At 44.1% G+C, this 17,947-nt stretch overlaps 1 protein-coding gene across 2 annotated transcripts in view; it reads right to left on the bottom strand.

Annotated features, from left to right (window-relative positions):
• Positions 1-5,549: 5,549 nt before the first annotated feature.
• The window catches only part of LOC139537862 (calcium/calmodulin-dependent protein kinase kinase 1-like), a 128,018-nt gene continuing 115,620 nt past the window's right edge, over positions 5,550-17,947 (bottom strand). The window contains exons 15-18 of one of the 2 annotated variants that reach the window (XM_071339714.1): positions 17,369-17,497; positions 17,055-17,158; positions 8,500-8,547; positions 5,550-8,065 (exon numbers count right to left, since the gene is read on the bottom strand). In XM_071339714.1, coding sequence (XP_071195815.1) covers positions 7,936-8,065; positions 8,500-8,547; positions 17,055-17,158; positions 17,369-17,497 — 411 coding nt within the window. In that variant the 3' untranslated portion in view covers positions 5,550-7,935. The remainder of the gene's footprint in view (positions 8,066-8,499; positions 8,548-17,054; positions 17,159-17,368; positions 17,498-17,947) is intronic. The other variant, XM_071339715.1, reaches the window with a different exon arrangement.

The raw sequence follows: 17,947 nt of genomic DNA, 5'->3' as shown, positions 1-17,947 counted from the left end.
CCACAGACTGACAGTTAACCCACAGACTGACAGTTAACCCACAGACTGACAGTTAACCCACAGACTGTTAGTTAACCCACAGACTGACAGTTAACCCACAGACTGTTAGTTAACCCACAGACTGACAGTTAACCACACAGACTGACAGTTAACCCAAAGACTGACAGTTAACCCACAGACTGTTAGTTAACCCACAGACTGACAGTTAACCCACAGACTGTTAGTTAACCCACAGACTAACAGTTCACAACACAGACTGACAGTTAACCCAAAGACTGACAGTTAACCCAGACTGACCGTTAACCCACAGACTGACAGTTAGTTAACCCACAGACTGACAGTTAGTTAACCCACAGACTGACAGTTAGTTAACCCACAGACTGACAGTTAGTTAACCCACAGACTGACAGTTAACCCACAGACTGACAGTTAGTTAACCCACAGACTGACTGTTAGTTAACCCACAGACTGACTGTTAGTTAACCCACAGACTGACTGTTAGTTAACCCACAGACTGACTGTTAGTTAACCACACAGACTGACAGTTAACCCAAAGACTGTTAGTTAACCCACAGGCTGACAGTTAACCCACAGACTGTTAGTTAACCCACAGACTGTTAGTTAACCCACAGACTGACAGTTAACCCACAGACTGACAATTAACCCACAGACTGTTAGTTAACCCACAGACTGACAGTTAACCCACAGACTGTTAGTTAACCCACAGACTGACAGTTAACCACACAGACTGACAGTTAACCCAAAGACTGACAGTTAACCCACAGACTGTTAGTTAACCCACAGACTGACAGTTAACCCACAGACTGACAGTTAACCCACAGACTGACAGTTAACCCACAGACTGTTAGTTAACCCACAGACTAACAGTTCACCACACAGACTGACAGTTAACCCAAAGACTGAAAGTTAACCCAGACTGACCGTTAAACCACAGACTGACCGTTAACCCACAGACTGACTGTTAGTTAACCCACAGACTGACTGTTAGTTAACCCACAGACTGACAGTTAACCACACAGACTGACAGATAACCCACAGACTGTTAGTTAACCCACAGACTGACAGTTAACCCACAGACTGACAGTTAAACCACAGACTGTTAGTTAACCCATAGACTGTTAGTTAACCTAGAGACTGACAGTTAACCCATAGACTGTTAGTTAACCTAGAGACTGACAGTTAACCCATAGACTGTTAGTTAAACCACAGACTATTAGTTAACCCACAGACTGTTAGTTAACCTAGAGACTGACAGTTAACCCACAGACTGACTGCCAGTTAACCCACAGACTGACAGGTGACAAAGACAACCCCTTAAAAGCTCCATCGCATAACAACCACTTCCAGCGTAACATGAATGAAACCCACAGACTGACAGTTAACCACACAGACTGACAGTTAACCCAAAGACTGACAGTTAACCCAAAGACTGACAGTTAACCCACAGACTGTTAGTTAACCCACAGACTGATAGTTAACCCACAGACTGACAATTAACCCACAGACTGTTAGTTAACCCACAGACTGACAGTTAACCCACAGACTGTTAGTTAACCCACAGACTGACAGTTAACCACACAGACTGACAGTTAACCCAAAGACTGACAGTTAACCCACAGACTGTTAGTTAACCCACAGACTGACAGTTAACCCACAGACTGACAGTTAACCCACAGACTGACAGTTAACCACACAGACTGACAGTTAACCCAAAGACTGACAGTTAACCCACAGACTGTTAGTTAACCCACAGACTGACAGTTAACCCACAGACTGACAGTTAACCCACAGACTGTTAGTTAACCCACAGACTAACAGTTCACCACACAGACTGACAGTTAACCCAAAGACTGACCGTTAAACCACAGACTGACCGTTAAACCACAGACTGACCGTTAACCCACAGACTGACTGTTAGTTAACCCACAGACTGACAGTTAACCACACAGACTGACAGTTAACCCAAAGACTGACAGTTAACCCAAAGACTGACAGTTAACCCAAAGACTGACAGTTAACCCACAGACTGACAGTTAACCCACAGACTGACAGTTAACCCACAGACTGACAGTTAAACCACAGACTGTTAGTTAACCCATAGACTGTTAGTTAACCTAGAGACTGACAGTTAACCCATAGACTGTTAGTTAACCTAGAGACTGACAGTTAACCCATAGACTGTTAGTTAAACCACAGACTATTAGTTAACCCACAGACTGTTAGTTAACCTAGAGACTGACAGTTAACCCACAGACTGACTGCCAGTTAACCCACAGACTGACAGGTGACAAAGACAACCCCTTAAAAGCTCCATCGCATAACAACCACTTCCAGCGTAACATGAATATAGAGTTCAGCCCACAGGCAGCAGGACGAAAAGTAAGAGTAGAAAAACAAGAAGCCATTACCGAAAACAAAGCAAGCTCTTCAGGTTGATTGAAACCCTTCACTTGGAATAGCATGCTATAGAAATCACAAAGAAACAAGTATAATTAAAGATGGCTGCCGTAAATACGTGAAACTGAAGCAACTGGAGGGCGATGAAGAAAAACCCCAGCGGGATAAAGAGAGGGTGTTAAGATGGCTTGAGTGAAAGAGAAAACACCATGTGACCTGGCCAACAGAGAATGTATAATAAAGCTTTTTCTTCCACTACCATCCCTCTATCCATCCTGTCACTGTAGCACCTAACAGCACTGATACGTCCACCAGGGGGTTAATATACTGTACATCCCTAATGGCACCCTATTCCATATATAGTGCACTACTATAGCACCCTATTCCCTATTTAGTGCCCTACTTTTGACCAGGGCCCTTAGGGACGTAGCCTTGGGCTGGGATTTCATCCGATAGCTGTCGACAATGCAGCATTTAAAGATAATTTATGATTGAGCCGATATCTGTAGTGTGAATACAATCTCTGCAATCGGGGGAACATCACAAGAAGTCCCGCTGTGACCTCTGTGGGAACATGACTTATCCCAGACAACCCGGAGGCTACGGCTGAGTACAGGAACATGACTTATCCCAGACAACCCGGAGGCTACGGCTGAGGACAGGAACATGACTTATCCCAGACAACCCGGAGGCTACGGCTGAGGACAGGAACATGACTTATCCCAGACAACCCGGAGGCTACGGCTGAGGACAGGAACATGACTTATCCCAGACAACCCGGAGGCTACGGCTGAGGACAGGAACATGACTTATCCCAGACAACCCGGAGGCTACGGCTGAGGACAGGAACATGACTTATCCCAGACAACCCGGAGGCTACGGCTGAGGACAGGAACATGACTTATCCCAGACAACCCGGAGGCTACGGCTGAGGACAGGAACATGACTTATCCCAGACAACCCGGAGGCTACGGCTGAGGACAGGAACATGACTTATCCCAGACAACCCGGAGGCTACGGCTGAGGACAGGAACATGACTTATCCCAGACAACCCGGAGGCTACGGCTGAGGACAGGAACATGACTTATCCCAGACAACCCGGAGGCTACGGCTGAGGACAGGAACATGACTTATCCCAGACAACCCGGAGGCTACGGCTGAGGACAGGAACATGACTTATCCCAGACAACCCGGAGGCTACGGCTGAGGACAGGAACATGACTTATCCCAGACAACCCGGAGGCTACGGCTGAGGACAGGAACATGACTTATCCCAGACAACCCGGAGGCTACCGCTGAGGACAGGAACATGACTTATCCCAGACAACCCGGAGGCTACGGCTGAGGACAGGAACATGACTTATCCCAGACAACCCGGAGGCTACGGCTGAGGACAGGAACATGACTTATCCCAGACAACCCGGAGGCTACGGCTGAGGACAGGAACATGACTTATCCCAGACAACCCGGAGACTACGGCTGAGGACAGGAACATGACTTATCCCAGACAACCCGGAGGCTACGGCTGAGGACAGGAACATGACTTATCCCAGACAACCCGGAGGCTACGGCTGAGGACAGGAACATGACTTATCCCAGACAACCCGGAGGCTACTGCTGAGGACAGGAACATGACTTATCCCAGACAACCCGGAGGCTACCGCTGAGGACAGGAACATGACTTATCCCAGACAACCCGGAGGCTACGGCTGAGGACAGGAACATGACTTATCCCAGACAACCCGGAGGCTACGGCTGAGGACAGGAACATGACTTATCCCAGACAACCCGGAGGCTACGGCTGAGGACAGGAACATGACTTATCCCAGACAACCCGGAGGCTACGGCTGAGGACAGGAACATGACTTATCCCAGACAACCCGGAGGCTACGGCTGAGGACAGTAACATAACTTATCCCAGACAACCCGGAGGCTACGGCTGAGGACAGGAACATGACTTATCCCAGACAACCCGGAGGCTACGGCTGAGGACAGGAACATGACTTATCCCAGACAACCCGGAGGCTACGGCTGAGGACAGGAACATGACTTATCCCAGACAACCCGGAGGCTACGGCTGAGGACAGGAACATGACTTATCCCAGACAACCCGGAGGCTACGGCTGAGGACAGGAACAAGTAGAAGAAGTCCCGCTATGACCTCTGCAGTCATCAAACGAGCAAAAGGACAATATAGTAACAAGGTTGGAAATTATACTACACAGGCTCTGACGGACGCCGTATGTTGCAGGGGCTACAGTCCATTACGGTTGACAAAGGCAGACCCAGCCGTGATCTGCCCAGCGATGCCTCTCTACAAGACCAACTCAGTGCATTTTATGAACGCTTCAACAATAACAGCATTGTGCCGGGTGTGAGGGTTGCCACAGACCCTGAGGATTTGGTGATCTCGCTCTCCGAGGCCAACGTGAGTAAGGTCTTTAAATCGGGTCAACCCCCCGCAAGGCCATGGGGCCTGACGGTATTCCAGGGGGCGTTCTCAGAGCATGAGCAGAACAGCTAGCAGGCATATTCACAATCATTTCAACCTCTCCTTGTCCTAGTCTGTAATCCATACATGTAAAACCAAGGAGCTGATCGTGGACTACAGGAAACGGGGGGGGGGGGGGGCACGCCCCATCCACATCGACGGGGCTGCAGTGGAGCGGATCGAGAGCTTCAAGTTCCTCGTTGTCCAAATCACTAAGGAATTAACATGGTCTAGACACGCACACAGTCATGAAGACGGAGCAACAGGGCCTCTTCCCCCTCAGGAGGTTGAAAAGATTTGGCATGGGCCCTCAAATCCTCAAGAATTTATACAGCTGTACCACTGAGGTCATCTTGACTGGCTGCATCACCGCCTGGTATGGCAATAGCACCGCCCTTGATCGCATGGCGCTACAGAGGGTGGTGCAGCTAGCCCAGCACATCACTGGGGCCGAGCCCCCTGCCATCCAGTACCTCTATATCAGGTGGTGTGAAATGAAGGCCCGGAAAATCGTCAAAGACTCCAGCCACCCAACTCATAGACTGTTCTCTCTGCTTCCGCACGGTACCGGTGACACCAACAGGCTCCAGAACAGCTTCTATCCCCAAGACATACGACTGCTAAATAACACCGACTATCTGAGTTGACACTTGGATTTTATTTTTTCACTGTCTCTATGCACACTGACAGGGCCCTGCACACACACACACACACACACACACAGTTATTGATTACTACATTGATTGGTTTTAGAGGTTGCAAGAAAGGCATTTCACTGTACTTGAGCATGTGACGTTACAAACGTGAACCTTTAAAAGCTGCATTAATCCCAGATCTCCTGAAATCATCAGCTGTTCCATACTGCATATCAAGGTTGCATGACTAAAATGATAGGGAACATGTTTTAAAAGGTAAATAAACTGTGTCCATCTTTTCTATGATCGTGTGCACAGACAGAAATGGAGCCCTGGCATTCTATCCAATCAGCGGCAAGATCTGCTTTTATTAGTTAGCTCGACATTTAAAAGGTAATTTCTGATTGAGCCGACATATGCAGCGGTTTAACATGAATGTGGTCACCGCGAACATGGGAACATTGCCTTTAATAAGAAAGGTGCAGAGTCTAAAGGAGGCGATCGGATTGAATCCCGGCCTGAGAGGCTTAATTCAGAAGTGCTATTGACCCGTCATGTATCCGCCGCCATCTCCTATCAGTCCTCAATGGAGTGTTTTGCACAATAGAATTGCATCAAATCTGAAGAGATGTGGGGATTGTGTTGTTGTGAATATAGAGACGCTGTTGTTTGTGGTGTTCCTAGTCACCATATTGTAATGGTCCCTGGCAGAGCTGTGAAAGTGACAACACACTTCCAGAGAGAGAAAAAGAGAGAGAGAGAGAGATACAGAGAGAGAGAGAGAGAGAGAGAGAGATAGAGAGAGAGAGAGAGAGAGAGAGAGAGAGAGAGAGAGAGAGAGAGAGAGATAGAGAGAGAGAGAGAGAGAGAGACAGAGAGATACAGAGAGATACAGAGAGATACAGAGAGAGAGAGAGAGAGAGACACAGACAGACAGACAGACGGAGTGACTAACAGTCTCCTCTCTTCAGCTGTTGGTGCGACTCACAACCAAACAATGAAACACACCATGACAGCTACTAAAGTTCTGAAAGCTGCTCTGCCTCTGATTACGGCACAGCCCGACGGGAGATGATCAATCACACACACACACACACACACACACACACACGGTTTCTGAGTAAGATATAGCAGTGATGGAAGAAGGAGAAAGTGTTCATGGGAGAAGAGTGTAGGATGCATTAGAGGAGACGACGAGAGCAACAGAGATGAAGACAAGATCACAGCCTGTAACATGGCCTGTCGACTGGAGGTCAAACGGAGGTGTGTGTATGTGTCTGTTTATGTGTGTGTATGCATACGTCTGTGTGTGTGTATGCCTACGTCTGTGTGTGTGTGTGTGTGTGTTTGAGTTATGCTAATAATGGTTCCTGGAAGCTGATTTCCTGTTAATTATCAGGGTAAATATTACCAAAGTAGCTGATCTGTGGAACCAATCAAAGCCTCAGCACCCTGTGGGGAGCACCAGGGGTGTGTGTGTGTGTGTGTGTGTGTGTGTGTGTGTGTGTGTGTGTGTGTGTGTGTGTCTGTCTGTCTGTGTCTGTCTGTCTGTGTGCGTGCGTGCGTGCGTGCGTGAATGTGTATGTGTCACAACCAATCAACCAGTTCAACAAGGCTTCTGACGGCACTGTGTGTGGAAGGTTTATGTTGACAGCTTAGCATGTATGGGTGAGCTCGCTAGACAACAACATGATCCCGACCCACACATTTCTGATCTATGTACAACACTGCAGATTTAAACAATTGATTGTGTTAGGTGGTTAAAAGCCCTGTGTTTACATCTCGTTTTAAACTGTGGGAGGGGTCATAATAACAGCTGCATGCGCCAGTCTTTTGGTCAGGCAGACTCTTAGGACACCTATTGTCCATGACTGTGAAGGATGCCTCAAGAGGCTGTTAGGGAACCTATTGTCCATGACTGTGAAGGATGCCTCAAGAGGCTGTTAGGACAGCTATTGTCCATGACTGTGAAGGATGCCTCAAGAGGCTGTTAGGGAACCTATTGTCCATGACTGTGAAGGATGCCTCAATAGAGTCTCTGAACGGTGATGACGTTCATCATGCATTGTGACATCGAAACATAACAAAACAAAACGCAAGTCCTCTTCTTCACAGTGACATCATGGCGACAGACAGACAGACAGTAGAGATTCCAGTAGTCTTGAGTTTACCAGTGAACAACCTATGAAGGCGGTGGTCCAGTGTATTGTCTCCTGTGCTGTCAGAGTTCTCTGTGTTTCTTTGGGTAATTACACACGATGACGGAGTGAGGTGAGATCAGGGAAGGATAAAGGGGAAGGGACACGAATATAAGAGTGGAGTGCATTATTGATTTAAAAGGAGAGAGGCAATGCACAGATGGGGGTTTAAAGGGGAAGGGCATATAGTTCTTAAAGGGGAGGAGGTGGCTCAGAGGCCTGTGTGGAGCTAAGCCGGGCTGTGCTGATTGGAGAAGAGGGTTCATCTTCATCCAGGTCTTCTAGCTCTCCCTCCCTACTGCCCTCGCCACTGCTGCCCTTCCTGAGAGAGAGAGAGAGACAGAGAGAGAGAGAGAGAGAGAGAGAGAGAGAGAGAGAGAGAGAGAGAGAGAGAGAGAGAGAGAGAGAGAGAGAGAGAGAGAGAGAGAGAGAGAGAGAGAGAGAGAGAGAGAGAGAGAGAGAGAGAGAGAGAGAAATTAGTCAAAGTCTACATTCAGTCTCTTATCATACACGTGGAGAGAAACGGGAGCCACCTAATGTCATCACAATGAGGAAGCGAAGAAACACCACAAAAATTACAACATACAGCAATGGTGACAACAACATGTGATGTGTAACTTAGGGAGATGAGAGTTGGAGACCATTGAGTGACAGTTGGGGGAAAAACATTTGCCCAATGAAGGAACCCCAATGGGTGAGGGGTGGTTCCGAGTTTTGACAGACAACGTCGCCGGACCAGTGACCACACAAATTTACCTTAGAGAGGGGTGGAGTTTTAAAGAGTGGCGGAACGGCCACACATCCCTGCAGCAGATAGAGCGGGGGGAGAAAATGGACAAAGGGTCAGAGGTCGGAGACTGAGGTCAGGAGGTCAGAGGGTGATGGAGCAGCCATTGAGCCTCACTCCACTCATCCCAGAGTCAGTTGGCCCTGGACACTGGTCAGGTCAGCTTCATTGTTTTTCCCTAACGGTTAGGCATTGTGAAGGGCAAGCTGCTGATCCTAGATCTGTGCCTGAAAGAGTCCATTTGTTATCAGTGTCAGTCAATAAATCAGTTACATGTAGTTTATAAAGACCTTTTTACATCAGCAGTCGTCACAAAGTGCTTTAAAAATACCCAGAAACCCCCAAAATATATTTAACCTTTATTTAACTAGGCAAGTCAGTTGAGAACAAATTCTTATTTACAATGACGGCCTACCCCATCCAAACCCGGACGACGCTGGGCCAATTGCCCTATGGGATTCCCAATCACGGTCAATGTGATGCAGCCTGGATTCGAGCCCGGTGCTGCAGTAGCGCCTCTTGCACTGAGATGTGTCTTAGACCAGTGCACCACTCGGGAGCCCCCCCAAAGAGCACGCAATGCAGAGGCAGATGCACAGTGGCTGGGAAAAACTCCCTAGAAGGCAGGAAGCTAGGAAGATGTAGATGTCCTAACCAACTTGCCAAAACTATAGTTTGTTTTAAAAATACATTTGTGGAGTGGTTGAAAAACGAGTTTTAATGACTCCAAACTAAGTGTATGTAAACTTCCAACTTCAACTGTATATTTAATTCAAACGTTTCACCTTAAATACCCATCGTCTCACGTCAGACGTCCGTCTACACTGATCTGTCTGAAAATTTGCAAACACTCATGGGATAGCTAAAAAGAAGTTTGGCTACAATATGCTCTCCTAACATTCGAAAATGTTACCAAGGTGACATCGTCCCCTGAACCCCCTTTCATCCTCAAAAGAGTTAATCTGACCAAAAAAAACGATAAACCGAGAGTTAATATTGACGTTTTCATGAGCAAGTCTTCTTCTGTTATAATCTCCACCCGGCACAGCCAGAAGAGGACTGGCCACCCCTCATAGCCTGGTTCCTCTCTAGGTTTCTTCCTAGGTTTTGGCCTTTCTAGGGAGTTTTTCCTAGCCACCGTGCTTCTACACCTGCATTGCTTGCTGTTTGGGGTTTTAGGCTGGGTTTCTGTACAGCACTTCGAGATATTAGCTGATGTACGAAGGGCTATATAAAATAAACTTGATTTGATTTGATTCACTACCTAATTCCAAATCTAGCTAAGGTGTTTTGTGGTGATAGAATCAGTAGTTATAGAAATATAACATATACACATATAATCTAGCTAACGAGGTTAACTAGCTAGTGTCTTCCTGCTGGCTGAACCCGTCTCAAATCAGTCCACAGGAAGCGACAGGTAGCGATGCTACCAACACCAGTTCACACACTCAATGCTGAATACTCCCTCTAGCTAGCTAGCTAGTGTAGTGAAGTTCTAGCTAATACACAAATGAGTTGTCATGACATCTGTTCTGCCGTGATTAGTGCACCCGAAGTTCTACAGCAAAGCCGCTCTGTGATGTCATCGCTTTGGTCAAATGTTACAAAGTAGCCAAATCAAATTATATTCATCACATGCGCCGGATAGAACTGGTGTAGACATCACAGTGAAATGCGTTCTTACAAACCTTGCCCAACGATGCAGAGTAAAAAATAAATCCCCAACATAGTAACTAACAGCTGTACAGTACATGAAGGCAGGGTCATGTGACTAGACATCAGGATAGATAATAATAAGGTATTTGAGGTAGATATGTACATGAAGGCAGGGTAAAGTGACTAGACATCAGGACAGATAATAATAAGGTATTTGAGGTAGATATGTACATGAAGGCAGGGTAAAGTGACTAGACATCAGGATAGATAATAATACGGTATTTGAGGTAGATATGTACATGAAGGCAGGGTAAAGTGACTAGACATCAGGATAGATAATAATAAGGTATTTGAGGTAGATATGTACATGAAGGCAGGGTAAAGTGACTAGACATCAGGATAGATAATAATAAGGTATTTGAGGTAGATATGTACATGAAGGCAGGGTAAAGTGACTAGACATCAGGATAGATAATAATAAGGTATTTGAGGTAGATATGTACATGAAGGCAGGGTAAAGTGACTAAGCATCAGGATAGATAATAATAAGGTATTTGAGGTAGATATGTACATGAAGGTAGGGTAAAGTGACCAGGCATCAGGATAGATAATAATAAGGTATTTGAGGTAGATATGTACATGAAGGTAGGGTAAAGTGACTAGACATCAGGATAGATAATAATAAGGTATTGGAGGTAGATATGTACATGAAGGCAGGGTAAAGTGACTAGACATCAGGATAGATAATAATAAGGTATTTGAGGTAGATATGTACATGAAGGCAGGGTAAAGTGACTAGACATCAGGATAGATAATAATACGGTATTTGAGGTAGATATGTACATGAAGGCAGGGTAAAGTGACTAGACATCAGGACAGATAATAATAAGGTATTTGAGGTAGATATGTACATGAAGGTAGGGTAAAGTGACCAGGCATCAGGATAGATAATAATAAGGTATTTGAGGTAGATATGTACATGAAGGCAGGGTAAAGTGACCAGGCATCAGGATAGATAATAATAAGGTATTTGAGGTAGATATGTACATGAAGGCAGGGTAAAGTGACTAGACATCAGGACAGATAATAATAAGGTATTTGAGGTAGATATGTACATGAAGGCAGGGTAAAGTGACTAGACATCAGGACAGATAATAATAAGGTATTTGAGGTAGATATGTACATGAAGGCAGGGTAAAGTGACTTGGCATCAGGATAGATAATAATAAGGTATTTGAGGTAGATATGTACATGAAGGCAGGGTAAAGTGACTAGACATCAGGACAGATAATAATAAGGTATTTGAGGTAGATATGTACATGAAGGCAGGGTAAAGTGACTAGACATCAGGATAGATAATAATAAGGTATTTGAGGTAGATATGTACATGAAGGCAGGGTAAAATGACTAGTCATCAGGATAGATAATAATAAGGTATTAGAGGTAGATATGTACATGAAGGCAGGGTAAAGTGACTAGGCATCAGGATAGATAATAATAAGGTATTTGAGGTAGATATGTACATGAAGGCAGGGTAAAGTGACTAGACATCAGGATAGATAATAATAAGGTATTTGAGGTAGATATGTACATGAAGGCAGGGTAAAGTGACTAGGCATCAGGATAGATACTAATAAGGTATTTGAGGTAGATATGTACATGAAGGCAGGGTAAAGTGACTAGACATCAGGACAGATAATAATAAGGTATTTGAGGTAGATATGTACATGAAGGCAGGGTAAAGTGACTAGACATCAGGACAGATAATAATAAGGTATTTGAGGTAGATATGTACATGAAGGCAGGGTAAAGTGACTAGACATCAGGATAGATAATAATAAGGTATTTGAGGTAGATATGTACATGAATGCAGGGTAAAGTGACTAGACATCAGGATAGATAATAATAAGGTATTTGAGGTAGACATGTACATGAAGGCAGGGTAAAGTGACTAGGCATCAGGATAGATAATAATAAGGTATTTGAGGTAGATATGTACATGAAGGCAGGGTAAAGTGACCAGGCATCAGGACAGATAATAATAAGGTATTTGAGGTAGATATGTACATGAAGGCAGGGTAAAGTGACTAGGCATCAGGATAGATAATAATAAGAGTAAAATAAAGACCATAGCGAGGCACAGTGCCAGCTGTCAGAGTCAGATACATGCTGATTTCTGAGAACAGTCCCATAACTTTGGTGCCGTACAACTTCATCAACGACCTGGCAAACTAGCTAGCTACCGTATGGCCATTCAAACAAGCATGCGATAGGCTGCTAGCTGGAGCAGGTTTAACATAGTAGCCAGAGTGTCATAGCTACTGAGAGGGGAGCAATTTTCACAACTAGTGTTAGGCGGATCAGCCTTTTTAGAGATGAGTTCCACGTCCTACAAGACAGACCTGTCGAGGCACGAGTGTCGTGTAGGAGTGACGCCATCCGACGTGAGGCAATGCTTAATATGGACTGTCCAGAGATATTTTACCCATGATCTTGATGAGAATAGCCATGATCTTGATAATTGTATTTTAAAGACAGTTATATTTAATGGATTAAATAAACTGGAAAGGAATACAATATTATGAGTAGGCTATACCATTGTTTGGTTCTGAGTTTATGAAATATAATTATTCATGTCACTGAGGAAGAGAGGGTAATGTATAACGTTTACATCATGTCAGGATATGTTATTGTTAGCCATCAGGGATCCTATGGGAGGGATCCTCTGGGAGGAGAAGACACACAGTCTGCTACCAGTCACCATAACAGCCTTGAGTTGGGGAGGAGTGAGCACTTTGGGGCAGAGGTCATGTCAGATGAAGTGAGGAAGAACAGATATCGCTAAGGTTCTGTCTAGCAACAGAGATGCATTGGCTGTTCAGATGTGTAGGAGGAGACTCAGCATAGTGAAATAACAGTGCTTGAGTGAATATGTGGTCGTCTGATGCAACTGTATTGACCCAATGGACGAATAAACTTGGTTTAAGCTTCCATAGTGTCTGTCGGGTTGTTACTCTGATAATTAGAACCTAACACCATCAACATGTATTTTCTGTTCATACGTGTCGGGTACATTTCCACAGTAGATCTGATGTGGTAAATGAGGAAATACTTTATTGTTAATTGTCAAATAGATAAATCACCCCTTAGTCTGTTCATAAAGTAGGACTAAATCACCCCTTAGTCTGCTCATAAAGTAGGACTAAATCACCCCTTAGTCTGCTCATAAAGTAGGACTAAATCACCCCTTAGTCTGTTCATAAAGTAGGACTAAATCACCCCTTAGTCTGTTCATAAAGTAGGACTAAATCACCCCTTAGTCTGCTCATAAAGTAGGACTAAATCACCCCTTAGTCTGTTCATAAAGTAGGACTAAATCACCCCTTAGTCTGCTCATAAAGCAGGACTAAATCACCCCTTAGTCTGCTCATAAAGTAGGACTAAATCACCCCTTAGTCTGCTCATAAAGTAGGACTAAATCACCCCTTAGTCTGCTCATAAAGTAGTACTAAATCACCCCTTAGTCTGTTCATAAAGTAGGACTAAATCACCCCTTAGTCTGTTCATAAAGTAGGACTAAATCACCCCTTAGTCTGTTCATAAAGTAGAACTAAATCACCCCTTAGTCTGCTCATAAAGTAGGACTAAATCACCCCTTAGTCTGTTCATAAAGTAGAACTAAATCACCCCTTAGTCTGTTCATAAAGTAGGACTAAATCACCCCTTAGTCTGTTCATAAAGTAGAACTAAATCACCCCTTAGTCTGTTCATAAAGTAGAACTAAATCACCCCTTAGTCTGCTCATAAAGTAGAACTAAATCACCCCTTAGTCTGCTCATAAAGTAAAACTAAATCACCCCTTAGTCTGTTCATAAAGTAGAACTAAATCACCCCTTAGTCTGCTCATAAAGTAGAACTAAATCACCCCTTAGTCTGCTCATAAAGTAGAACTAAATCACCCCTTAGTCTGCTCATAAAGTAGGACTAAATCACCCCTTAGTCTGCTCATAAAGTAGTACTAAATCACCCCTTAGTCTGCTCATAAAGTAGGACTAAATCACCCCTTAGTCTGTTCATAAAGTAGGACTAAATCACCCCTTAGTCTGTTCATAAAGTAGGTCTAAATCACCATTAGTCTGCTCATAAAGTAGAACTAAATCACCCCTTAGTCTGCTCATAAAGTAGGACTAAATCACCCCTTAGTTTGCTCATAAAGTAGGACTAAATCACCCCTTAGTCTGTTCATAAAGTAGAACAAAATCACCCCTTAGTCTGCTCATAAAATAGGACTAAATCACCCCTTAGTCTGTTCATAAAGTAGGACTAAATCACCCTTAGTCTGTTCATAAAGTAGGACTAAATCACCCCTTAGTCTGCTCATAAAGTAGGACAAAATCACCCCTTAGTCTGTTCTTAAAGTATAACTAAATCACCCCTTAGTCTCTTCTTAAAGTAGAACTAAATCACCCCTTAGTCTGTTCATAAAGTAGGACTAAATCACCCTTAGTCTGTTCATAAAGTAGGACTAAATCACCCCTTAGTATCTTCTTAAAGTAGAACTAAATCACCCCTTAGTCTGTTCATAAAGTAAAACTAAATCACCCTTAGTCTGTTCATAAAGTAGGACTAAATCACCCCTTAGTCTGTTCATAAATTAGGACTAAATCACCCCTTAGTCTGTTCATAAAGTAGGACTAAATCATGCTTAGTCTGCTCATGAAGTAGGACTAAATCACCCCTTAGTCAGTTCATAAAGTAGAACTAAATCACCCCTTAGGCTGCTCATGACGTAGGACTAAATCACCCTTAGTCTGCTCATGAAGTAGGATTAAATCACCCTTAGTCTGCTCATAAAGTAGAACTAAATCACCCATAGTCTGCTCTTAAAGTAGGACTAAATAACCCTTACTCTGCTCATGAAGTAGGATTACATTTGAGCGTATTGATAGTTTAACGAGAGATCACCTGGCGATAGTCTGGTGTGACTTTCAACGGTTACAATTTGCCCAATGTATTCCAAAGGTTTACTATTCAAAATTCAAAAAGACACTCACACATTTGAGCTATCTTTGTTGCAGGTGCATGGTAATAAAAATAAATGAGAAAAAAAACTCTGAGGAAGGCCTTGAAGCCGATTCATAAAGCAGTGATACTATCAAGAGCAGCGTGCAGGTTTCTTATTTATTCTCTAAGGTTCACTGTTCCAAAGGGATAGTAAATATATACAAAATAACAAAAAAACATACTTGCAAACTCTTGATTAAACCGGAGCTAGCAGCGTGAAGACAAAGAGAATTAGATGGAAAACAGAGAGAAAGACAACGAGAATTAGATGGAAAACATAGAGAAAGACAGAGAGAATTAGATGGAAAACAGAAAGACAAAGAGAATTAGATGGAAAATAGAGAGAAAGACAGAGAGAATTAGATGGAAAATAGACAGAAAGACAGAGAATTAGATGGAAACCAGAGAGAAAGACAGAGAGAATTAGATGGAAAATAGAGAGAAAGACAGAGAGAATTAGATGGAAAATAGACAGAAAGACAGAGAATTAGATGGAAACCAGAGAGAAAGACAGAGAGAATTAGATGGAAAACAGAAAGACAAAGAGAATTAGATGGAAAATAGAGAGAAAGACAAAGAGAATTAGATGGAAACCAGAGAGAAAGACAGAGAGAATTAGATGGAAAACAGAAAGACAAAGAGAATTAGATGGAAAATAGAGAGAAAGACAAAGAGAATTAGATGGAAAACAGAGAGAAAGAAACAGAAGCATACTGTAAGATATTGTCCCTGGATTGTGATACTATGGCAACGCAAATTGGCAGCTCCAGGTGACTGGTTTTCCTGCTCTCAGAGGGGGACGGTGTGTGTGTGTGTGTGTGTGTGTGTGTGTGTGTGTGTGTGTGTGTGTGTGTGTGTGTGTGTGTGTGTGTGTGTGTGGGTTCTTCTATCCTTGTGGGGACCTAAAATCCCCAAAAGGCCCCAGAAGGATAGTAAAACAAGGAAAATGATCCCATGTGGGAACATTTCCCACATCCCCATGAGGACAAAGGCTATTTTAATCTTAGGGGTTAGGTTTAGGGTCAGGAGTTAGGTTTAGGGTTAGGAGTTAGGTTTAGGGTTAGGAGTTAGGTTTAGGGTTAGGAGTTAGGTTTAGGGTTAGGAGTTAGGTTTAGGGTTTGGAGTTAGGTTTAGGGTTTGGAGTTAGGTTTAGGGTTAGGAGTTAGGTTTAGGTTTAGGGTTAGGAGTTAGGGTTAGGAGTTAGGTTTAGGAGTTAGGTTTAGGAGTTAGGTTTAGGAGTTAGGTTTAGGAGTTAGGTTTAGGGGTTAGGGGTTAGGAGTTAGGGGTTAGGAGTTAGGTTTAGGAGTTAGGAGTTAGGTTTAGGAGTTAGGTTTAGGAGTTAGGTTTAGGAGTTAGGTTTAGGAGTTAGGTTTAGGAGTTAGGTTTAGGAGTTAGGTTTAGGAGTTAGGTTTAGGAGTTAGGTTTAGGAGTTAGGAGTTAGGGTTAGGAGTTAGGGTTAGGAGTTAGGGTTAGGAGTTAGGTTTAGGAGTTAGGGTTAGGAGTTAGGGTTAGGAGTTAGGGTTAGGAGTTAGGAGTTAGGTTTAGGAGTTAGGAGTTAGGGTTAGGAGTTAGGGTTAAGAGTTAGGGTTAGGAGTTAGGTTTAGGAGTTAGGTTTAGGAGTTAGGTTTAGGAGTTAGGTTTAGGAGTTAGGTTTAGGAGTTAGGGAAAATGGGGGGGTTTGGGTTATATGTTATTGGGTGTTTTACGCAAGCAGCAGGTGTGTAGAAGAAGTTGTTGGTGTGTGACTGATAACCTGGCAGTCTGGTGTTGGAGCTGTAGCACAGTACTGTAGTACAGTACTCACATTAACAGGTTGCCAGGTGCAGACATGGACCTCTCCTCTCTACTTCTGGGACACTCAAAGGGGTTACCGAACGACCTCTTCCGCAGCATGGCCTTCACCAGGATCTGAATACACACACACGGTCAGATGATGCACAGTCACTCACCTAAAACACACACACACACACACACACACACACACACACACACACACACACACACACACACACACACACACACACACACACACACACACACACACACACACACACACACACACACACACACACACACACACACACACACACACTCTTCAGGCTCCTTTAGGCTCCTTACCACAGCAGAAAGGCTGGGGACAAACTTGACAGAGTTCTGCACCTCCTCCTCAGTGACCTCCACCACGGTACAGTGTTCCTCCTCTAGAGGTAAGGGGTCACAGCCATCTTGGGTCACCCACGGGTCCAACTGAGAGACACACACACACAACAAGAATGTCACAGTGGTATGTGCCTCGGCACTACTAGACAAACCCTGTAAAGCGTCTGTGTGTAGCTGGTGAGATGAGTCAGGCGCAGGACAGCAGATATGAGTAATGAAAGTAATTTTACTCAAATATATCACAATACACGTCGTAATAAAATACAAGGCCACAAATATGGACCGCAATAGAATAAACAATTACTCACAAACAAACATGGGGGAACAGAGGGTTAAATAATAAACAAGTAATTGGGGAATTGAAACCAGGTGTGTAAGACAATGACAAAACAAATGGAAAATGAAAAGAGGATCGGCGATGGCTAGAAGGCCGGTGACGTCGACCGCCGAACGCCGCCCGAACAAGGAGAGGGACCGACTTCGGTGGAGGTCGTGACAAACTCTCACTTGAGCGATATACAGATGCAACACCCAGAA

Source organism: Salvelinus alpinus, chromosome 13 (assembly GCF_045679555.1).
Source record: "Salvelinus alpinus chromosome 13, SLU_Salpinus.1, whole genome shotgun sequence".
Lineage (NCBI taxonomy): Eukaryota > Metazoa > Chordata > Actinopteri > Salmoniformes > Salmonidae > Salvelinus > Salvelinus alpinus.
The sequence above is the reverse complement of the archived record's forward strand: the minus strand, read 5'-3'. Positions and strand labels throughout refer to the sequence as shown.